The sequence below is a fragment of the Triticum aestivum genome, chromosome 3B (genome assembly GCF_018294505.1).
Source record: "Triticum aestivum cultivar Chinese Spring chromosome 3B, IWGSC CS RefSeq v2.1, whole genome shotgun sequence".
Lineage (NCBI taxonomy): Eukaryota > Viridiplantae > Streptophyta > Magnoliopsida > Poales > Poaceae > Triticum > Triticum aestivum.
The window spans coordinates 251960018-251985015 of record NC_057801.1 but is presented as its reverse complement, the minus strand read 5'-3'; the positions used below and the strand labels follow the sequence as shown (position 1 = coordinate 251985015).

Sequence of the window (24998 nt, the reverse complement as noted above, 5' to 3'; positions counted from 1 at the left end):
AGCTTGATCCCATCACCTGTAGTTTTTACCTTCTCTTTAAATGTATCGGCTTGAAGCAGTCGATGCAAAAACTTTTTGCCATCAGGACCAATCGGAATAGACTGGTCATCTCTTAGTGTTTCAACAAACTTCAATCGTCCTTTTTCAATGGCCGATTTAACTATTTGACAGAACATGTTGCAATCCTCAAAATTATGCTTGAACGAATCATGCAACTTACAATACATTCGTCCTTGGATAGATGGCTCAACATGGTGACCAAGAATTCTTATGTACTTATTTTTCAGCAATAAATCAAATATTTGGTCACACATGCTTGAATTGAAGGTAAACTTCTTGTTTTCTAGCCGATCTTGCTGTTTGAACGGCTTTGGAGATAAGCAAACGAATGGTTCAGATTTGGAATCTCCCCATTCGGCTATGCATTGTGTTTTCCACTCTATCTCCGATGTCTTTGGATAAGATATTATATTAGCATCGGTTTTCTCAATAGAATTTAACCTTGGCTTTAAATTTCTGAAACGAAGATATTTAGAACATACATGTCTCAGTTGAGACCAAGTGCAAGCCAAGTACGAAATAAGCAAAGCTACCCAACTAGATATGAACTTTAGATAAAGCAACGGGGAAAGCTTTGGCTGTAACAATAAGTCATTATCGGTCTTTATAAATGGCGCAATGGTTTGACCGATATGTTCCATAACAATTTTATTGCTAACAAGTAAATTACCCTTCTTCATTGGTCTTTCAAAATTACTTATGAGAATATTTCTTATAGATGCATCAATAATGAAGTTGCGACCAAATCTGAAAATAGGTAAATTACTCGCTATGCATACCTCTTCAAATATGTTGGGAGAGCATGATGGTGGTGCCATTTGAAGAACATCTTGCTCCGTCTTTGGATGGCTCCCCAACACCTTGTCATCATCTTTTTCTTGAATCCGTGCATCATTGCTTTGAAGATTTTGTCGGCCGAACTTTGTTCGGCTACTTGTTCTTGTCCTTGAAGCTTGTCAATTTCTACGGCACGGAACTCATAGGGCAGGAAGTAGGTTCCATTAACTTCAGAAAAATCAAGCACCGTTGTTTTCTATGCTTGCCATGCCCTTTCTCAATAATGCTTGCCTCGTTGGATTTGATGGATTCAGAATATATACTACTTGATTCGGCTTTTTCAACCGAAGCACTTTCATGTTCCGAATCATCCTTCTTTTCATTGATACTACCAATTGGCAATGCTTCTTTTATCTGAGCCAATTCTTTTTCTATTTGTTTCTGACGGCGAGCGGCAAAATTAGCTTTAAGTTTTTTCTCAATTTCAGCCCACTCCGGATATGATTGCCCCCAAATGCATTTAGATTCTTTCAGCAATGACACACGGGTGTTGCCGAAATTTTGCAATTGTGTAGGGGGTGTATAATATGATGTAGTACTAGGTGAAGGCATATGCATTGTTGTAAGACCATACTTTTGCTCGCCAATTTTATCAATTGGCAAAGATTCATCTTCTTGCAAAACTCTAGCTTTTATTGCGGCATAATCAGGAAATAGCCCCTTTTCATGTTGTTCAAGGCAAAGAGCACTAATTCTTTTATTTTGGGCTAAACTCTTCAATGCGGCCACCACTACCTCATCTTCTACAATGTTGGGCACAACCGTTCCTGTAAAATTTACATTCATTCGGCTATAACCAGGAAGGTGTGAAGCCGAATTATGAGCATCTACAGTTGTGTATGGTGCCGAAGAATTAGTAACATGAGGTGTAGCATATGACGGTTGAGAGTAACTGGCCGAATAGCCACTAGTAGCATGGCCAATTCTCTCATTCATCGGCATGGTTGGATTACTATATTGCACATTAGCTGCCGATGAATAAAAGGGTGAAACACTTTCTTGTATAGCATTGGAAATTCTAACTTGGGGTGTTTCAAATTGATTAATCGAACTCATCATGTTGCTCATCGGCATATGAATTTGCTGGGTTGCCGATGCGTGTGAGTTGGGATACATATGGTGCATGTTACTAATATCATATTACTTTGAATCGGCCCTTGCACATAGTTAGTTGCATGATTGAAAAAACTAGGGTTGGCCGATAGAGTATACTCAGTGAATGATCTAGTAACACCATATGAATTATTTGCATCTACATAAAAGGATTGGGTATTCATATTACCTTTGTAGACTGCAAACCCTAGATGACGATCTCTTTGTAGCAAGAATGGGCCGGAGACCGTTCGAAGCTTCGTCCCCAGCGGAGTCGCCAAAAAGTGTGTTGACGCTGGAACGCGTCACACGAACACGTCGATGTGTACCCGCGGCGCCGAGGGAGATGCTCCGCAACTCACACCGCGGGAGGCCGACTTCCAGCGCGATACGCAAGACAGCAAGCCGGCGCTTTTGGGACCAGACGCCCCGCTCGCCCGGGAGGGACCCCGTTAGGGCTCGCAGCGACGATTGGCTGCTCGAGGTCGGTCTTACCGCCCCTAGAGCCTCGTGGATTCGCAGCCTCCAATCTTGAAGAACGACGAAGAACGAGAAGAAAGATACAAGGGGAGAGATAAAAGTAGATGAACACGGAAAAGTAGTAGATTGATTGATCGATTGTGTGTTGTTCAATCGGCCATCACCCCTTAGGTATATAAGAGGCGGCTGGACTTGCCGTGCAGGGAAAAGACTTGGATTCACGTCCAAAACCCTAGTCAAATTCGGATTGGTTTTGTCCGAACTTTTCAAAACTGTTCGGTTTAAACTGGCTGCACCTTGCGGGTCTTTTTTGTGGTGGTAAACGATTTCGGATGGAAACGAGCCCAAAAGCAATCTTGACCGATTCGACGAGACGAACAACTTTTATGTTGAACGTTTTTTGATCAGAGGTCATCTTGAGAGTCAAATGGGTCGCGCAAAATAGGCTATCCCTCGCGCTACCCATCAGACAGGGTGTCTGGTGGGGCGCGCCAGTTTTTGCCTCCTGAGAGGGCTGTATTTCGATGGCTCTAACTTTTGCATACGAACTCGGATTGGAACGATTTTTATATCAAAATCAATCGTTTCGACGAGACGAAGACAATCCGTGTGGATAATTTTTCCATTTGAGGTCGTGTTGGGGGCTTAATCAGCCAAACTGTACTCTGAATATAAGATCTTAGTACTTTGAGCATAGTTTCGGCCTTCGAGATGAAATCGGACTGCGATGACCCAAACTTCAAATATGTTCATATCGACAATACTGAACTCTTTCATGAAGATCACTTCTCCATTTGAGGCCATCTTAAATAAGTTATTGACCGTGCCAAAATCTGGTGTCAACAGTTTCTCCCCCTCTACTCTCTTGTGATGAATTGAGTTTTCCTCTTGAAGTTATCTTATCGGATTGAGTCTTTAAGGATTTGAGAACACTTTATGTATGTCTTGCCGTGCTTATCTGTGGTGACAATGGGATATCACGTGATCCACTTGATGTATGTTTTGGTGATCAACTTGCGGGTGAACCTATGCATAGGGGTTGGCACACGTTTTCATCTTGACTCTTCGGTAGAAACTTTGGGGCACTCTTTGAAGTACTTTGTGTTGGTTGAATAGATGAATCTGAGATTGTGTGATGCATATCGTATAATCATGCTCACGGATACTTGAGGTGACAATGGAGTGTCTAGGTGACATTAGGGTTTTGGTTGATTTGTGTCTTAAGGTGTTATTCGAGTACGAACTCTTGAATAGATTGATCCGAAAGAATAACTTTGAGGTGGTTTCGTACCCTACCATAATCTCTTCATTTGTTCTCCGCTATTAGTGGCTTTGGAGTGACTCTTTGTTGCATGTTGAGGGATTGTTATATGATCTATCTATGTTATTATTGTTGAGAGAACTTGCACTAGTGAAAGTATGAACCCTAGGCCTTGTTTTCTATCATTGCAATACCGTTTACGCTCACTTTTATCATTAGTTACCTTGCTGTTTTTATATTTTCAGATTACAAAAATCTATATCTACCATCCATATTGCACTTGTATCACCATCTCTTCGCCGAACTAGTGCACCTATACAATTTACCATTGTATTGGGTGTGTTGGGGACACAAGAGACTCTTTTTTGTTTGGTCGCAGGGTTGTTTGAGAGAGACCATCTTCATCCTACGCCTCCCACGAATTGATAAACCTTAGGTCATCCACTTGAGGGAAATTTGCTACTGTCCTACAAACCTGTGCACTTGCAGGCCCAACAACGCCTACAAGAAAAAGGTTGTGTAGTAGACATCACTCAACATGTTGGATGATCCATGACAATATACTTTAATTCGGATATGAGAAAAAGTAACCCATTACGTTGTCTTCCTTGTCCAACATCAACTCTTTAGCATGTCATATTTTAACGAGTGCTCACAATCATAAAATATGTCCAAGATAGTATATTTATATGTGAGAACCTCTCTTTCTTTATTACTTCCTATTAATTGCAATGATGACCAAAACTATGTTTGCCAACCCTCGACAACTTTTAATCATCATACTCTTTATATGTGAATTCATTACTCTCCACAAGATCAATATGATCTCTTTATTTCTTTTTACTCTTATTATTCCTTTAAGATCATAGCAAGATAGCAAAGCCCTTGACTCAACACTAATCTTTATTATATAGCTCACATACTCGATTATATAGAGGGATCATAAAGCAAAACTCAAAACTAGATCATACTAAAACTTTATTCTACTAGATCAAGATATCACTAAAAGGATCAAACTAAGAAAAAGGTAAAGATATGAGTGTGATGGTGATACGATACCGGGGCACCTCCCCCAAGCTTGGTAGTTGCCAAGGGGAGTGCCCATACCCATGTGTTTAGGTCTCCTTTGCTGGTGAAGAAGGTGGTGATGATGATGGATAGTCGCACATCGAGCGTAGGAGCTCGTCCACTTTGCGGATAATGCCCTTGAGTGCGACGATATGATCCTTCAACAAAATATTTTCATGTGTGAGATACTTGTTGTATGCGAGCTAACTCAATCATCTTGAAAGCTTCAATCTCAGTAGGGGTAAAGAGGTTGCGAAGAGGTTGAATGATGTCTTCTTCTTCTGCCACCGGAGCTTGATCCTCCATGGCCTTCTTGATCCCATCATCCTTGTTGATCTCCCCGGGTTCTTATCTCTTCAGCTCTATCTTCAATAGCCAAGCATCCTTGTCTTCCTTGTTGGAGGAAGGTGGCGTCATGATGCCTGGCCTTGACAAATCTGATAGAAAACAGCTCAAAATAAAGACAGAGGATATTTGCGTGATACGGTGGTCAAAACCTTCGGGAGATTATATAATGAATTTTTACCGACCAAAAGAAGTATCGTGCAAGAAAACGGAGTCCGGAAAGCACACGAGGTGCCCACGAGGCAGGGGGCGCGCCCAGGGGGTAGGGCGCGCCCTCCACCCTCGTGGATGCCTTGTGTCCTTTCCGGACTACTTATTATTTCCCTATTTTCTTAAATATTCCAAAACGGAGAAAAAATGCTATTAGAACTGTTTTGGAGTCAGATTACTTACCATACCACATACCTATTCCTTTTTGGAGTCTGGAACGTTCTGGAAAGTGTCCCTTATGTATTCCTCCGGGGTTACGGTTTCAATAACATTAGTTTCAACATTTATAGGATTACTTGAGATAAAATGTTTGATTATTTGACCGTTCACCACCTTCAGATTTGTGCCTTCGAAGTTGTTGATTTTTATGGCACCGGAACGATAGACCTCCTCGATAACGTAAGGGCCTTCCCATTTAGAGAGAAGTTTTCCTGCAAAAAATCTTAAACAAGAGTTGAATATCAACACATAGTCACCTACATTAAACTCATGCCTTTGTATCCTTTTGTCATGCCATCTTTTAACTTTTTCTTTAAACAATTTGGCATTCTCATAGGCCTGAGTTCTCCATTCATCAAGTGAGCTAATGTCAAATAACCTTTTCTCACCGGCAAGTTTGAAATCATAATTGAGCTCTTTAATGGCCCAATATGCCTTATATTCTAGTTTGAGAGGTAAGTGACATGCTTTTCCATAAACCATTTTATATGGAGACATACCCATAGGATTCTTATATGCAGTTCTATAAGCCCATAATGCATCATCAAGTTTCTTGGACCAATTCTTTCTAGAACTATTAACAGTCTTTTGCAAAATTAGTTTAAGCTCTCTGTTACTCAATTCTACTTGACCACTAGACTGTGGGTGATATGGAGATGCAATTCTATGATTAACATCATACTTAGAGAGCATCTTACGAAAGGCACCATGAATAAAATGTGAACCACCATCAGTCATTAAGTATCTAGGGACTCCAAACCTCGAAAAAATAACTTCTTTAAGCATCTTAATAGAGGTGTTATGATCAGCACTACTAGTTGGAATAGCTTCTACCAACTTAGTAACGTAATCAACAGCAACTAGAATATGTGTATATCCATTAGAGGAAGGAAACGGTCCCATATAATCAAAGCCCCAAAGATCAAATGGTTCAATAACAAGAGAATAATTCATAGGTATTTCTCGACGTCTACTAATAGTACCAATTCTTTGACATTCATCACAAGACAAGACAAACTTACGGGCATCCTTGAAGAGAGTAGGCCAATAAAAACTGGATTGCAATACCTTATGTGCAGTTCTATCTCCAGCGTGGTGTCCTCCATATGCCTCGGAGTGACACTTTCGTAGGATCTGTTCTTGTTCATGCTCAGGTACACAACGTCTAATAACACCATCTACTCCTTCTTTATAAAGGTGTGGGTCATCACAGAAGTAATGTCTTAAATCATAGAAAAAAATCTTTTGCTGGTATGTGAAACTAGGTGGTATGATTTAGCAATAATCTAATTAGCATAATCAGCATACCATGGAGCAGTACGAGAAGCATTTATGACAGCTAATTGTTCATCAGGAAAGCTATCATCAATAGGTAGTGGGTCATCAAGAACATTCTCTAACCTAGACAAGTTGTCTGCAACGGGGTTCTCATCTCCCTTTCTACCAATAATATGCAAATCAAATTCTTCTAGCAAGAGAACCCATCTAATAAGTCTAGGTTTAGCATCTTTCTTTTCCATAAGATATTTAATAGCAGCATGATCAGTGTGAACAGTTACTTTAGAATTGACAATATAAGGTCTGAACTTATCACAAGCAAATACAACTGCTAAGAATTATTTTTCAGTAGTAGCATAATTTCTCTGGGCACTGTCTAGATTTTACTAGCATATTGAATAACTCTTTGTCCTAGAACAGCACCTACGGCATAATCACTAGCATCACACATAATTTCAAAGGGTAAATTCCAATCAGGTGGCTGAACAATAGGTGCAGAAACCAAAGCTTTCTTAAGTACTTCAAATGCTTCTACACAATCATCATCGAAGACAAAAGGAATATCTTTTTGTAAGACATTAGTCAGAGGCCTGGAAATTTTAGAGAAGTCCTTAATGAACCTCCTATAAAAACCGGCATGACCAAGGAAACTCCTTATACCTTTAATGTCCTTGGGACACGACATCTTTTCAATAGCATCAACTTTAGCTTTATCAACTTCAATACCTCTTTCAGAAATTTTATGCCCCAAGACAATACCTTCATTAACCATAAAGTGGCACTTCTCCCAATTCAAGACGAGACTAGTCTTCACATCTCTGCAAAACTTGATCAAGGTTGCTCAAGCAATCATCAAAAGAAGATCCATAAACGGAGAAATCATCCATGAAAAACTCACAAATCTTTTCACAAAAGTCAGAGAATATATCCATCATGCATCTTTGAAAGGTAGCAGGTACATTACATAAAGCAAAAGGAATACGTCTATAAGCAAAAGTACCGAAAGGGCAAGTAAAAGTGGTCTTTTCTTGGTCCTCTACTGACACAGGTATTTGAGAGAAATCAGAGTAACCATCTAGAAAGCAAAAATGTGTATGTTTAGATAATCTTTCTAGCATTTGATCAATAAAAGGTAGAGGGCAATGATCCTTTTTAGTAGCTTTATTTAATTTGAGGAAATCAATTACCATCCTATAACCCGTGACAATTCTTTGCGGGATCAATTCATCTTTATCATTAGGAACGACAGTAATACCTCCCTTCTTAGGGACACAATGGACAGGGCTTACCCACTGCCTATCAGCAACAGGATAAATTATACCTGCCTCGAGGAGCTTTAGTATTTCCTTTCTTACCACTTCTTTCATCTTAGGATTTAACTGTCGTTGGTGATCAATTACTGGTTTGGCGTCTTTCTCCATATTTATTTCGTGTTGACATAGAGTGGGACTAATGCCCTTAAGATCATCAAGAGTATATATAATAGCAGCACGATGCTTCTTCAAAGTTTTCAATAATCTTTCCTCTTCCTACTCTGAAAGGTTAGCACTAATAATAACAGGATATATCTTCTTTTCATCAAGATAAGCATATTTAAGAGTATCAGGTAATGGTTTAAGCTCAAACACGGGATCACCCTTGGGTGGTGGAGGATCCCTTAAGATTTCAACAGGCAAGTTCTGTTTCAAAATGGGTCCCTGTTTAACGAATACTTCATCTATCTCCCTTCTTTCATTCATAAACATATCATTTTCATGGTCTAGCCAATATTGTTCTAAAGGATCATTAGGAGGCACGGCAATAGAAGCAAGACCAATAATTTCATCCTTACTAGGCAATTCTTTATCATGGGGTTATCTACGAAATTTAGCAAAATTAAACTCATGAGACATATCCCCCAAACCAATAGTAACAACATCCTTTTCGCAATCTATCCTAGCATTAACAGTATTCAAGAAGGGTCTACCAAATATAATGGGACAAAAATCATCTTGTGGGGAACCAAGGACAAGAAAATTAGCAGGATATTTAACTTTCCCACACAAGACTTCAACATCTCTAACAATCCCAATTGGTGAAATAGTATCTCTATTGGCAAGCTTAATTGTAACATCAATTTCTTCTATCTCAGCAGGTGCAATATCAAGCGTAATTTCTTTATATAAGGAATGAGGTATTGCACTAGCGCTAGCACCCATATCACATAAGCCATGATAACAATGATCTCCTATTTTAACAGAAATAACAGGCATGCCTACAACAGGTCTATGTTTCTTAGCATCGAGTCTAGCAATTCTAGCAGCCGCATCACAGAAATAAATAACATGCCCATCAATATTATCAGCCAAGAGATCTTTAACCATAGCAATGCTAGGTTCAACTTTAATTTTCTCAGGTGGTGTATTTGTTTCAATATTACTCTTACAAACCACAGTTGAAGCTTTAGCATGATCCTTTATCCTAACATGGAAAGGTGGTTTCTCAATATAAGTAGCAGGAACAATAGGATCAGTATAAGTGATAGTCTTTTCTTCAACTTTAATAGGTGCAACTACTTTTACTTCAGTGGGGGGATTATATTTAAACCACTTATTCTTAGGGAGGTCAACATGAGTAGAAAATGATTCACAGAAGGAAGCTACTATCTCAGAGTCAAGTCCATATTTAGTGCTAAATCCACGAAAAGCATCGGTATCCATAAAAGATTTAACACAGTCAAACTTAGGTGTTATACCTGACTCCTTACCTTCGTCGGGATCCCAATCTTCAGAGTTGTGTTTAATTCTTTCCAATAAATCCCATCTGAATTCAATAGTCTTCATCATAAAAGAACCAGCACAAGAAGTGTCGAGCATGGAGCGATTGTTGTGAGAAAGTCGAGCATAAAATTTTTGAATAATCATTTTTCTTGAGTGCTCATGATTGGGGCATGAATATAACATTGATTTAAGCCTCCCCAAGCTTGAGCGATGCTTTCTCCTTCGCGAGGACAAAAATTATATATATAATTACGATCACGATGAACAAGATGCATAGGATAAAACTTCTGATGAAATTCCAATTTCAATCGTTTATAGTTCCATGATCCCATATCATCACATATCCTATACCATGTCAATGCATCTCCTATCAAAGATAAAGGGAAGACCTTCTTCTTGATAACATCATCGGGCATACCTGCAAGCTTAAATAATCCACAAACTTCATCCACATAGATTAAGTGTAAATCGGGATGTTCGATCTCCTGTAAAGGGATTAGCTAGCAGTTTCTCTACTATACCCGAAGGAATTTCAAAGTAAACATTTTCAGTAGGTTCAGTAGGTTGAGGAGCAACTCTTTGCTCTACTGGTCGGGGTGAAGATACCCCGAACAAGCCCCTCAAAGGATTATGTTCCATAGTAACAAGTGACAGTAAATTTCAGCACACTATATAAATTTTTCCTTACCAAGTTCCACTTACCAAAGGAGTCTTGATGACCCACAAGTGTAGGGGATCTATCTTAGTCCTTTCAATAAGTAAGAGTGTCGAACCCAATGAAGAGCAGAAGGAAATGACAAGCGGTTTTCAATAAGGTATTCTCTACAAGCACTGAAATTATCGGTAACAGATAGTTTTGTGATAAGGTAATTTGTAATGGGTAACAAGCAATGAAAGTAAATAAGGTGCAGCAAGGTGTCCCAATCCTTTTTGTAGCAAAGGACAAGCCTGGACAAGTTCTTATATAGAGAAAAGCGCTCCCGAGGACACATGGGAATTATCGTCAAGCTAGCTTTCATCACGCTCATATGATTCGCGTTCGTTACTTTGATAATTTGATATGTGGGTGGACCAGTGCTTGGGTACTGCCCTTTCTTGGACAAGCATCCCACTTATGATTAACCCCTATTGCAAGCATCCGCAACTAAAAAGAAGTATTAAGGTAAACCTACCATAGCACGAAACATATGGATCCAAATCAGCCCCTTACGAAGCAACTCATAAACTAGGGTTTAAGCTTCTATCACTCTAGCAACCCATCATCTACTTATTACTTCCCAATGCCTTCCTATAGGCCCAAATAATGGTGAAGTGTCATGTAGTCGGCATTCACATAACACCACTAGAGGAGAGACAACATACATCTCATCAAAGTATCGAATGAATACCAAATTCACATGACTACTTATAGCAAGACTTCTCCCATGTCCTCAGGAACAAACGTAACTACTCACAAAGCATATTCATGTTCACAATCAGAGGGGTATTAATATGCATTAAGGATCTGAACAAATGATCTTCCACTGAATAAACCAACTAGCATCAACTACAAGGAGTAATCAATGCTACTAGCAACCCACAGGTACCAATCTGAGGTTTTGGGACAAAGATTGGATACAAGAGATGAACTAGGGTTTGAGAGGAGATGGTGCTGGTGAAGATGTTGATGGAGATTGACCCCCTCCCAATGAGAGGATTGATGGTGATGACGATGGTGATGATTTCCCCCTCCCGAAGGGAAGTTTCCCCGGCAGAACAGCTCCGCCGGAGCCCTAGATTGGTTCCGCCAAGGTTTCGCCTCGTGGCGGCGGAGTTTCGTCTCGAAAGGTTTCTTATGATTTTTCCAGGGTAAAAAACTTCATATAGCAGAAGATGGGCACCGGAGGGCTGCCGGGTGGCCCACGAGGCAGGCGGCGCGCCCAGGGGGGTAGGGCGCGCCGCCCCCCTAGTGGCCAGGGTGTGGGCCCCCTCTGGTATTTCTTCCATTCAGTATTTTTTTCTTAAATCCAAAAATGAATTTCGTGGAGTTTCAGGACTTTTGGAGCTGTGCAGAATATGTCTCTAATATTGATATAAAAGCATGATGCAAAATGGACGTATTAGTTGCCTCTATTTAGAATGTCATTGTCGTTTGGATCACGAGAGTCTGAGTGCTGTAGATGGGTGCGTTTTGGTGGTGTAGCAAGACTTCTTATGAACTATCATGTGTTGTTGTTTATGTCAGTAGTAGTGACTAGATAGTGTTTGAATCTTTTATATATCGTTTTTTTGAATTGTTTATTGTCTCAAACTGCTGGTGGGCTAAATGAGGGCATCACCATTCTCAAGTGTTCAGAGTATATCTCCTTTTTTCAAGTTATAATTTGAGCTTAGTGTGTTTTAGATGATATACACTTGTTTGGGCCAGTGAGGTGTCGTTGAAAATGGGCTGAGTAGTAATGCAATGCCAAGCAGGTCAATTATGACTCTCAGGCCGGGCTCTCAAAAAGATCCTCAAAAGAAAAGGTCGGGCTCTCAAAAAAAGAAAGAACAAGGACTCTTAGGCCGACATGTGGGCGCCACTGGTGTTTTCGTCCGCTTGCGCGCCAAGAGCATATTGGCGCGTGTTCGAAATCCATGCTACCTTTTCATCCCCAATCTCCTACCCCTCCCCCACCTCTGGAATCTATATTCCTACTCCAGTTCCCCCAAATCCCCCTCATGTACTCCATGTACTCAAGCACACTATCATGTCGCCGGTCAATGCGGGTCTCCGAGCCAGAGATCCTGAGGTCTGTCCTGCCTTGGAGCGCTGTGTGCTGTCGCTCAACAGTGCCATGGCGGCGCTTGACGACCAGTTTGATGGCAGATGGTAACCATCAACAGTGACCGCCCTCCCGTCTCACCGGACGACCTTGTCAAAGCTCTTGGCATTGTGCACGACATCCAAATAAGTGACTTGCTCGTCGAAGTCTCTTCGCCATCGTATGATTTCTTCGTCAGGTTCCGGACAACTTTCGAGTGCAGTCGTGCCTTCGAATCCTCCCGGCGTTTGTTCCACGATAGCGCACTGGTGAGCTTTGATAGGTGGCACCCAGGATGGGGCTCGGTGCCCTCTGAGCTTGAGTTTTTTAACAAAGCATACCTTCCATGCCATGCCTCGACGTGCTTGGAACAGCGAGTCCATGAATGAGCTTATCAACGACCTTGGAGGTGAGATCGTAAGTATGTTTGTTCCTCCAGACAGTTGGGCTCTGACGGTTATGGCATGGATGAAGAAGTCGTCCACCATACCGAAGGTGATTGGTGTTGAGATACTGGTGCAGGAATCGGGGTTGTACTATTTGTCGCCACCAAGGCCGCCGCGGACCACGTTAGGGATGTACCTATATCGAGTGTTCGTGCATGTCGAAGAAGTGGTCAATCCATCAATCAAAGTCCTGTCGCCGCCGCTGGTGCCAGGGTCTGTTGACGATGTCCATTACAGGAGTCAACGTTAGACTTTCCCCGTGTTCCCCGGAATGATGGATGGCACAGGGCCTAATCCATCGCGCGGCGGAGGCCACTGCTTCTTTGGGAGAAGAGGCAGGGATGGCTGCCTGTATGTGCTCTAATTTGAGGTAACAACTGAATCTTGTCAGATACTAGTTAAATCCGAGCTATCGGTGTGAAGCACTGATGTTCTAGTACATTTGATTGTGACATGTTCTATTTTTGTAGCTGAACTTTTTTTAGAAAGGGTTGTACATCAACTTAATGTGCTAGCAGAACGTATTGTGTTGTCTGTCTGTTTTCTTTGCACAATATTCAAGATATTTCCCCGTCACTGGTAAAGACAATGAATCGTTATGTATGAGTTCATTGGTTTCAACATAGCCCTACCCGTAGCGATCCACTACTTCCACATTGACTGTGCCACCTGCATGAAATTTTTGTATGCTAGTTCAGTGTGCTATGATATTCTATATGATTGTGTCAACTATATAAGTTTTTACTACGCATCAACAATGCATATGGCTGAAAGATGTATTTACGAGCATCGACCGGTGGGTCTCTCTCTCTCTCTCTCTCACACACACACACACACACACACACACACAAAAGTGGGACTCATTGAATTATTTCTTCGCTCGTGACAGCTTTTAATTAGGTTCCACTATACTCTAACTTTTTCTTAAGTTATTAATTGAGCTCAGTGACTTCAAAATGTTATACAGAAGCCTTGTTTGGGCTTTTCCGACATCGTTGAATGTGGGCTGAGTAGCCATGTAAAGTTGTACTGTACTACACAGACCTTTTTTTTAACATCAGCAATGCAACTGGGCCGACAGTTGTACACAATATCCTAAAATAAGCGCAGCCTAGCCTATCTTTCTTTTAATAAAATGCACAACCCATTTCATTTTTATATAATAAGATTACCTAGCCCAACTTAGTTTTTTAATAATATTCATATCTCAATATTATTTTTATATGAAATGCTCAGTCTATACCATCATTGTTTTTTCACCCATCCCAGAAAAAGGGTCCATTTCTACTAAAATCAAATGGCTTATAAATTATCAGAAATGATAAATGCGTTGCATGTACACAATACTATTTTTGACCCAGCTCAGTAAATAGGTGTATTCAAATAAATAATCAAATGTGTTGTAAATTATCATAAATAGTATTTTTTAGAAACAATTATCATAAATAGCAAATCAGCTATTATTATTTTTATCCAGCCTAGGAAATAGATTATTTTTTGAGTCAAAGCCCAGGAAATAGATGTATTGGCAAACAAAATGAAATAGGATGTAAAACCTAAATAAATGGGCTGCATTCCGCCACAACTTTCGAAGCTGACTTTGTTGGCCCACTAGACGAAGCCTGCACAAGGTGTTATCCATTTAGTGAACAAAATGATTTAATGGTCTAAAAGACAGTCAACAAATTGTTCTGACATCTGTAGTCGTTGGATTGACATCCAACAGTGATCCTGCTTCTTCAAGCTCTGATCTAGTTGCTCTTGCTCTAGCCGCCAAAACCATCACCGACTGGAGTGCCTGCATCTGCGTCCCGTGGCCGGCTGTGCTGCCGCGCAGGCCTCACCACCCCACTCTACTCCCAATGATGGCCAGGTCATACCTGTACTCACCCACACCTTCTGTTATTCTCCGGCGAAGGCAGCCTCACCTGGTAGCTGAACCAGTCCCTCGTACTCCCCTCCGCCAGGGACTCTAGTGCCCCTTGTTCCATGACTCCAGACCATTCCCATCTTAGGCCTCGCTGTCGTCCACCGCCTTGGTGCTCTCAGCGCGGTGTGGTCAAGGAACGCCTTCCATCGGAAGAGGACTATACGTGGAGAGGCTGACAGCTGGGTCCACGGCCGCAGCAAGGAAGTGCCTCCTTATTACACGCAAAATAATGATTCCTCTACCTAACAGCGGGACCTACCGGAAGGGCCTCGAAAAAAAGTTTCCCCCTGAGAGCTGGGACCCACCAGCTACATCTTCGTATGCAAGAAAGTGCGTCCGTATTACGGGCAAAAAAATGATTCTCCCCCCTGACAGTTGGGACCCACTAGCTATATCTTCGCATGGAAGGAATTGCCTCCTTATCCTTCCTGACAGCTGGGACCCACCAGCTATATCTTCACACAGAAGGAAGTGCCTCCTTATCCTCCTTGACAGCTGGGACCCACCGGGTCGAACCGTACGTCGGGTTATCTGTCTGGTCATGATCGTGTACGTACATACTGGTCGATCAGTCTCTCTGCAGCGATGAACCGTGTCCGAGTAAGAGATGCACGTGTCGTAGAAGAGGCGCAAACGTAGTATGTCACACGGTCCCGTCTATATATATCATGTACACGTACGTACAACCACGCTGCAAGATATTAAATACGGCTAAGTACATACATACGGGCGGGGTCTCAAATGCGTAATCGCACATACATATGGCCAGGGCTCGTGTACATGGATAGGCAATGGACGATAGTGATGTCGTCCTGTTATCGTCAACTAACCGGCTGGGTCAGAACAGAGGAAACAACGTCGTCTTCACCGAGAGTCAAGTGACTGGGTTGGAATGCATCCTGTTCATCGGGAGTGAAGCCACTAGGTCGGAATGTGCCCTGTTCATGGGGAGCCAACAGGCTTGGACGGAACAGCCGAAACGAGGCATGGCATACCACAGAACGGAGGAAACGGGCCTTCTGTTCGACCGCGTACAGTCGAAACAGGGTCCTGTTCATCGGGAAGGGTCTGGCGTACTGCAAAACGGTGGAAACAGACTTCTGTTTGAGCTCCTACGGTTGAAACGGGGTCCTGTTGATTGGAAGGGGTGTGACGTACCGCAAAACGGTGGAAACGGACTTCTCTTTGACCTCCTACGGCCGAAACAGGGTCCTGTTGATCAGGGGGTGTGGCGTACTGCAAAACGGAGGAAATGGACTTCTCTTCGACCTCCTACGATCGAAACGGGGGTCCTGTTCATCGGGAGGGGTGTGGCATACCTCAAAACGGGACTCCACGGGCTACTGTTCATCCACCGCCGACTTCCTCCAGCCTCCACCTGCTACTGTTCATCCACCGTCGACTTCCTCCAGCCTCCACCAGCTACTGTTCATCCACGTGGTCATGTTCATCCATCCTCCACCGGCTACTGTTCATCCATCCCTCCATGGGGTCCTGTTCATCCAGCCTCCATCAGCTACTGTTCAACCAGCCCTCCACGGGATCCTGTTCAACCAGCCCTCCACGGGATCCTGTTCAACCAGCCCTCCACGTACGGGGTCCCTCCACCGGCTACTGTTCATCCACCCCATTGATGACCCACAAGTGTAGGGGATCTATCGTAGTCCTTTTGATAAGTAAGAGTGTCGAACCCAATGAGGAGCAGAAGGAAATGACAAGCGATTTTCAGTAAGGTATTCTCTACAAGCACTGAAATTATCAGTAACAGATAGTTTTGTGATAAGGTAATTCGTAACGGGTAACAAGTAACAAAAGTAAATAAGGTGCAGCAAGGTGGACCAATCCTTTTTGTAGAAAAGGACAAGCTTGGACAAGTTCTTATATAGAGAAAATCGCTCCCGAGGACACATGGGAATTATCGTCAAGCTAGTTTTCATCACGCTCATATGATTCACGTTCGTTACTTTGATAATTTGATATGTGGGTGGACCGGTGCTTGGGTACTGCCCTTTCTTGGACAAGCATCCCACTTATGATTAACCCCTATTGCAAGCATCCACAACTACAAAAGAAGTATTAAGGTAAACCTAACCATAGCATGAAACATATGGATCCAAATCAGCCCCTTATGAAGCAACGCATAAACTAGGGTTTAAGCTTCTGTCACTCTAGAAACCCATCATCTACTTATTACTTCCCAATGCCTTCCTCTAGGCCCAAACAATGGTGAAGTGTCATGTAGTCGACGTTCACATAACACCACTGGAGGAGAGACAACATACATCTCATCAAAATATGGAACGAATACCAAATTCACATGACTACTTATAGCAAGACTTCTCCCATGTCCTCAGGAACAAACGTAACTACTCACAAATCATATTCATGTTCATAATCAGAGGGGTATTAATATGCATTAAGGATCTGAACATATGATCTTCCACCGAATAAACCAACTAGCATCAACTACAAGGAGTAATCAACACTACTAGCAACCCACATGTACCAATATGAGGTTTTGGGACAAAGATTGGATACAAGAGATGAACTAGGGTTTGAGAGGAGATGGTGCTGGTGAAGATGTTGATGGAGATTGACCCCCTCCCGATGAGAGGATCGATGGTGATGATTTCCCCCTCCCGGAGGGATGTTTCCCCGGCAGAACAGCTCCGCCGGAGCCCTAGATTGGTTCCGCCAAGGTTCCGCCTCGTGGCGCCGGAGTTTCGTCCCGAAAGCTTGCTTATGATTTTTTTTCCAGGGTAAAAGACTTCATATAGCAGAAGATGGTCACCGGAAGGCTGCCAGGGGGCCCACGAGGCAGGGGGGCGCGCCCAGGGGGGTAGGGCGCGCCCCCACCTTCGTGGACGGTGGGTGGTTCCCTCTGGTATTTCTTCCGCTCAGTATTTTTTATTAATTCCAAAAATGACTTTCGTGGAGTTTTAGGACTTTTGGAGTTGTGCAGAATAGGTCTCTAATATTTGCTCCTTTTCTAGCCCAGAATTCCAACTGTCGGCATTCTCCTTCTTCATGTAAACCTTGTAAAATAAGAGAGAATAGGCATACGTATTGTGACATAACGTGTAATAACAGCCCATAATGCGATAAATATCGACATAAAAGCATGATGCAAAATGGACATATCACCCACCTCCTCGATCGGAGTCATGTTCATCCAGCGGCAACGGACTCTACTACCGCGAGATCATGTTCATCCAACCCCCACCGGGAATTGTTCATCAAGAGGCAGCTTCGATCGGCTTTAGTTAGCAGCAGTAGCGAAGGAATCACTCAGGTTCAGTTAACAGCAAGGGATCGATCGGGGTTCAGTAACGTAGCTAGTGTAATCGCTCGGGTTCAGTTAGAGCCCAACGCCTCACTCAGGTTCAGTTAGAGCGCAACGCCTCACACACACACGCGCGTACTTGTATGAGAGAAACACGCAAACCTCCGTGCAACGCTCGGCCCCGACCACCCACCATAACCGGGAACTCCCTGAAATTTTCCTCGCCCTCGCTTCTACCACAATTTTTTCCGTCATGGACGGCCTAAAGGATGTCATGCAGGTGCGTCTCCGGCCTGCCCAGGACGAAAAGACTATTTTCTGTCATGATTTTTTGTCACAGAAGTAGGAGCCCACCACATCTATGATGATACCGGGTTTTGTCACAATTATCATCATAGAAGTGTCATAAGCATGACAGAAAATAATTCGTTCGGCCCAAAATGTCACGGATGAGTCTTTTTCTTTTGTAGTGTGGATGTCCAAAAGGCAACACCCATCATAGACGTATCGTCCATGAGTGCATCCTTAGCTTGGCTCGCCTCCAGCCATGATTGGAACTCCAAAAACACCTCCATTCGCAAGGATTTATACGAGACACATAGATCATGCACCCCATAGGCATCAAAGAGATGATCTAGTACATCCTCAGTTACTTGGTAGATCAACTTGGTGATGGTGATATGCAAAACGCAGCTGTTGGCTGCCTCCTGGTGTATTGGCATTTTGTGGAACAAATGGTGAGTGGTGGAAAGGGACATGAAATTTGCTGGAATTTTCTGTGATTTTTTGAGAATTTCAATGGATGGATCGTACAGCTTTGAATACCAACTGTGATGACGCTGGATCAAGGTGTAACAAATCAACACCGAACAACTCAAATCGATTGATACAAGTGTTCCCGGTGTATGAATCGAATTCACCAAACCTAGGTTCACTGAGGGAATATAATCCAAAGAAGAGAACTGAGGATGGGAGGAGCATAGATCAAGGATAGAAGAGCAAGAGAGAGACTCGTCAGGCCACAAGGGAGGAAGAGCGAGCCGAGGAAGAAGAATCAATTCTGTTTTGTTCTGTTCGATGCCTCCCCTCGCTGCACTCATGTGTCCTTTTATAACTCTTGCTCCAAGGCTTGATCCGCTGGACCGAGCCCATGTACAAAATCCAATGCAGTCCAGTGGTATGTAGGGTGTTACAGCTGCTCAAACAACCATGTCGGGCGCGTCCTGCACTAGCAACAAGCCCCACTGCTCCCATGATGACTTCCTTGGAAGTTGCTGCTCTGGTGCGGGGAACAGTCGTGGGTGAGCCACGACGAGGAGGGGTATGTAGATGATAACATAACGGTCCACTGACGGAGGACGAGGAAGATCCAATGCGGAGGACGGGGAGGAGCTTATTAACTCGTCCCTTGCCATCCTGCTCCTTTTCATAATGAGCTTCTACAGCCTGCCCGGGTCTCTGCACCATGAGATTGCCAGGGTCCAGGGGCGCTTCTTCTGGGCTGGCGAGGGAGACAAGCAGAAGTACCACATGGTTTGATGGACTGAGATCTGTAAGCCGCGCGATCAGGGCGGTCTTGGGATTATGTCCTCCAAGCGGATGAACATTGCCCTCTTGACTAGGTGGCATTGGCGGATTACGAATGGGGAGGGTGGCCTATGGTTTCGCATCATCCAGCAGAAGTACCTTCGGGGCCAACCGCTCGCCTTCTGCCAGCGGTCTGGCGGTTCCCAGTTCTGGCAATCAATCATACAGCTCCTTCCCGTCCTTCGCATTAGATCTTCGATTGCGGTTGGGTCTGGCACTGCCACGCTGTTTTGGTTCGATTGCTGGGCTGGGGACGCCTCCTTCGCGGCTCGTTTTCCTGACCTATTCTCCACCATGGTGGACCCGCGGATTTCTATCGCGGCAGCCTTTATTGACTTAGGGCAACTCGCGTTCCGGCGCCAATTTGGACCGGCAGAGAATGCGGCTTGGCATGACCTGCTCGACTGCATTGCGCTGCATGTGCCTGAGCTAGAGGCCGGTGATGACCGCACCAGGTGGCGGCTAGAGCCATCTGGACTATTCTCTACTAAATCACTCTACCAGGTGATCGCCCCCTCTTCGGGTCCGGAGGCTCTTACCACCATCTGAGAGATCCGGCTCCCCCTGAAAATTAGGATATTCCTGTGGCAATGGATCTGCGTCTGCCTCCCTTCCGGAGTAGAAGTCCTAAAGCGCAACGGCCTTGGCGATGGTCTTTACCTGCTCTGCGGGCCTGAAGAGGATTCGAACCATATCTTTTTCACTTGCGTATCCGCGCAGTTCCTCTGGAGTTGTTTTCGCGAAATAGTTGGTGGAAGCTGGGACCACAACAACTTCCCCGCTCTCTTCGCCGAACTCCAGGCACTACCACCCCCGTCTCGCCACATTAGGTGGCTGACTATCGGGGTGCTTCCCTGGACGCTGTGGACTGTTAGGAATAAGCTTGTGATTCAGCGTATACCTCTTCGTCGTGCTATTGACGCTCTGTTCAAATGGTCTGGTTACCTGCAGCTTTGGCGGCCGCTTAGCCGCCCCAGGGAGAGAGATGCCATCACCTCCATCATCACCAAGCTCCGCGCGATGGCTCTCCGGATGGCTCCGCCGCTTCCCCACCACCACCAGAGCCGGATTAGTTCTACTTCATTGTTGATGCCGCCGCCGTTTGTGTTTGTGCGTGCCTTGTGGTTGTGTTGGGCTTGTTGTGCAGTGCCCATAGCTGAACCCGTGTTGTGTGCTGTGTGTCGTGCGTGTGTGTTGGACCATCCTGCGGTGGCGTCGGGTGTGTGTGTTATTCGAATGTTACCTTGTTGACTTTGTGCTCGGTGGTTGCTTTATTTATAAAGTGGGGCGAAAGCCTTTTTCGGTAATACACATAAAAATGGCCTAATGTATCATAAACTTGTTTTGTACAAAAAAATTGCAAATCATCCGGGAATTTTATTCCAGAGTCACAAGGTTACAAATTAAGAGGTAATAAATCCTCACTACATGGCTTGGTACAACTATAAATTGCCATACAATCTGCTACCCTATTTTGAGTCCTATTAATTGTATTTCTTAATAAATGGTTTAGACTGACGGTCGTCGTCACCGAAAAAATGCGAGAGAGAATATGAAGCCAGATTTTGAATGCCAGTGGGGACTAACTGGTACTCCTTCCATCCGAAAATACTTGTCATCAAAATGGATAAAAAAAGACGTATCTAGAACTAAAATACATCTAGATACATCTCCTTTTCTCCATTTTGATGACAAGTATTTCCGGACAGAGGGAGTAACATCTTTTTAGCGGGTCAGGTACAAGCCCGCTAGTAGTAACCAAACCATCACCAAAACAAAAATGTATTTATTTATCTGCCAAAAAATTACAACGACTACTTGCAGGAATCTTCTATATCTAAAAAGTTAGCCCTCACTAACTTATGTAAAGCATATATATATACGCTATATCACCTCGGTAGAATTGCCAATCAGCCTGATTAGCTTTAGCAATTAATTGAACGCATGCATGTGTCTATATACTCAATTTCTTTTCCGCACTATACCACGCAGACTTTTTTCTAACTCCCTTTCAATTGGGAACCAAGCGCACATATAATCTGATAAAAAATAGGATGCAATATATTATTAATTTAAACATGCATATTCATATAACCAAATTTCACTGAAGCATACCATAACCAATTTCCATGGCAGCGCGCCGTGTATCATCTAGCTGAAAGCTGCAAAAATGTTCTTATATTATGGGTCGAGAAAGCTGCTAAAACGTTTTTATATTATAAGACGGAGGAAGTAGTTAATTTAGATAGCAGTAACTTAGTGCACATGTCTGTATCCTGGCAGATCACACTGCCTACTAGGCGCTAGCTATCATATATTCTGAAATGGAAAGGCAAAAACCGATCACGTAAAAGATGCATAATTCGATCGACCAGTCAGCTAGCCCATGCAGGAATAATGTACTATTTGCATAAAGACGGCCGGCGAGCACGTGTTCAATTCGTCAAAAATTGTTAGGCACGAGCTCCACTTTCCGAAATATTATATACTCCGCCGTGTGATCATCGGAAGCACGTAATATCATGCAGCGTAAAAATGAATATGCGTGCACACATGCTTGCAGCACGCACACGCACGCATTCAATCGAATACGATTCCCATCTAGAATTTCTCTCCCTTTCGATCGGACGTAACGTGTGTGAGTATACATGTACACGGAGGCGCCACCTCAGTGACGGAAAGCTCCTTTCATACAAGGAGTACCTAATGATCTTTGATGGGTTCTGGCTTATCGGGAACATAAGTACAGAGATCGTATAATAAATCCCTACGTAACACATGCACGGATCACAATGAAAGCACAGGTTGGAGGGAGTTTTCGTGCATATTTTTGTATATGACACTAGTCTTTGTTACTACCTTCATAGTGCAAAATAACATACAGTACAAGTAGTATCGCTTCGTACATGATTGCATTTACTATATTATAGACTCATTTTGCTTTGGGTTGCGTTATGTGACAGTAACATATTATGTTACTTCAAACACCTCTTTCCTCATTAACTATATGCTACATAAGCAAACTTGTCTTGGAATGCGTTATGTTACTTGCTAAGTTACTCCCATTATGACCAGCCTAATCCGGAAAGAAACTTTAGCACCGAAGCATATTTCTTTTCAGCAGATAAATCAGTGAGAGATTTTAGCTTTGGGGGCGGTAGACGTGCACCTATGTATCCAACAAGCCAGCCAAATCAATGTGCAATCACGTAAGCACTATCTATGGCTAGCTAGCTAGGAAGTTAAGATAAGCCACAAATTTCTCTCTGCTGCATGCAGCAGATGCTTGAGAGCTTGTGAGTTACTATTAGGGACAAAGCTAGCAGGCAAAAGTAAATTCCACCATGCCGTACACAAAATATATACTTGACAATGAGAGAGAGCATCAATTTTGTTCTCGGCAAAGGCAACATTGGCTTGATCGACCGGCCAGAAATTCCCTTTCGTGGAAAAAACAATGCTGCAAGAGGTGCGCAAAGATAGCTCTCATATTTCTTATTGTTTAAGTAAAGTCGAAAACTGTATGGCGAGTGAATCCTATTCCCCTGAGAATTAGGCTAGCTCTTTTTGTTTTCCTTTCAGGAAAAAGGTGGGTGGGATTCCTCGCACAACATCACATTCTTTCTTTTCAATTTTCCATATGGGAATGCTCAAGCCATAGATTACGCATGAATTATATGTGGATCTCCCTATTGGCAATTAACCAACGCCATCAGTTAATGTCCTGTTTTTGACGTGTCGCGGGGCGGCCGCGACACATGTCAAATTTCGTGACCTCATGATGATCAATCACCTCATGCACTACGTAATTCTGGAAAATAACAATATGCATAGCATATAGCTACCTTTTTTAGCTACCTAGCTAGCTAGAATTTCTTTCTTTCTTCCAACAAATATATTCCAGGTAGCTTATCAAGAACATAAGCTAGCTAGGCACATATATTCTCCCGCGCGCACTACTCAAGTTTAATGAACGTACCATATATTCTGCTTCTCTCCCATCCCTGTGCATGCAGCCAGCTACAGCATCTTCCTGACCTAACCTAGCTAGAAACTAAAGACGCCCTTCTCTTCTCTGGTGCATGCACGCGTATATCGACGTACTAATCACTAGCAGTATAGTATCGCGGTCGCATAAGAAATCTATGTCCTGCGGCTGTCCCCCGTATACATGTCACCTCTACCCCACACCATCGATAAGCTAGCTTCATCCACATCCACCTCTATATATACCCCCTTGATCTCGCCCTCCCTTGCTCCATCAATCACACTGCTACTTATTCATTAGTTTGCATCTTCCATCTCCTGAACTCCACATCGTCCCGGTGCTAGCTCGACCAATTGCATCATCTATCGTTTGTTTTCCCTCAATCTCTAAGCCGATAGAGAGGTGAGAGTTTGAGGGGTAGGTCGGCCGACCGGAGGGGCTGTGGACCATGTCTGGCGTGTGGGTGTTCAAGAACGGGGTGGTGCGCCTGGTGGAGAACCCGGGGAGCGAGCGGACGTCGACGGTGCGGCGGAAGGCGCTGCTGCACACGCCGAGCGGGCAGGTGGTGTCGTCCTACGCGACGCTGGAGGCGAAGCTGACGGCGCTGGGGTGGGAGCGCTACTACGAGGACCCGGCGCTGTATCAGTTCCACAAGCGCGGCTGCCTCGACCTCATCTCCCTCCCCAGGGACTTCAACCACTTCTCCTCCGTCCACATGTACGACGTCGTCATCAAGAACAGGGAGTCCTTCCGCGTCGTCGACGCCTAGCCAGCCCTCTTCCGTCCATGCAGTCTCTCGATCTCGTCTCGTCTGTTCAGCTATAGCTCTTCCATCGTTTGACTTGATTTGCCATGCAGGGTTTGTTGTTAGTGATCGGGATGTTATATACGATTGGTTGTGCCTAATTTGGTTGGGAAGTGTAGTGTGGTAGTGGAGTGAGCGAGGGTACTGTTTTTGCACACATATGTGCGCGTGGTGCCTGAGTATATGCATAGGTTTTCGTTGTGGTGTGTATATGTATGCGTGCTGTGGGGTGTGTAAGATCTCTGTTTTGATGTAAATTAGTGTCCGCGTGATGACTATATATCCATTTACGTTCATTTGCACGTTTCTCTGCATGCACATGCATGATGCATGGCACCAGCCATGTCCTGAACTTGTTGCATGCATATATGGGTATGACTATGTCACATCTAGATGTGTGATAATATCTCACATCTAAATTGACTTCTTCATCTGTTTGTGGCCTCCTCCACTTGTTTTCTTTGTATTTTTTTAACAGTATATACACAAGAAAGGTACCATGATTCCCGTACAGCTACAGGCTCAAAAAAGTTTGGACGTGGCTGCTCAAACAAAAAACGCTACGCA

The 24998-nt window shown here is 43.6% G+C and overlaps 1 protein-coding gene across 1 annotated transcript; it reads left to right on the top strand.

Annotated features, from left to right (window-relative positions):
• The first annotated feature begins 23910 nt into the window (after positions 1–23910).
• LOC123065309 (flowering-promoting factor 1-like protein 1) lies at positions 23911–24733 on the top strand. The gene has a single exon (XM_044488639.1). It carries the CDS (start codon positions 24075–24077, stop codon positions 24393–24395), a length of 321 nt encoding a protein of 106 aa, XP_044344574.1. The 5' UTR covers positions 23911–24074; the 3' UTR covers positions 24396–24733.
• The last annotated feature ends 265 nt before the right edge of the window (positions 24734–24998 follow it).

Coding starts and splice junctions, on each gene's coding strand:
- LOC123065309 (XM_044488639.1), top strand. CDS start 24,075: ATGTCTGGCGTGTGGGTGTTCAAGAACGGGGTGGTGCGCCTGGTGGAG.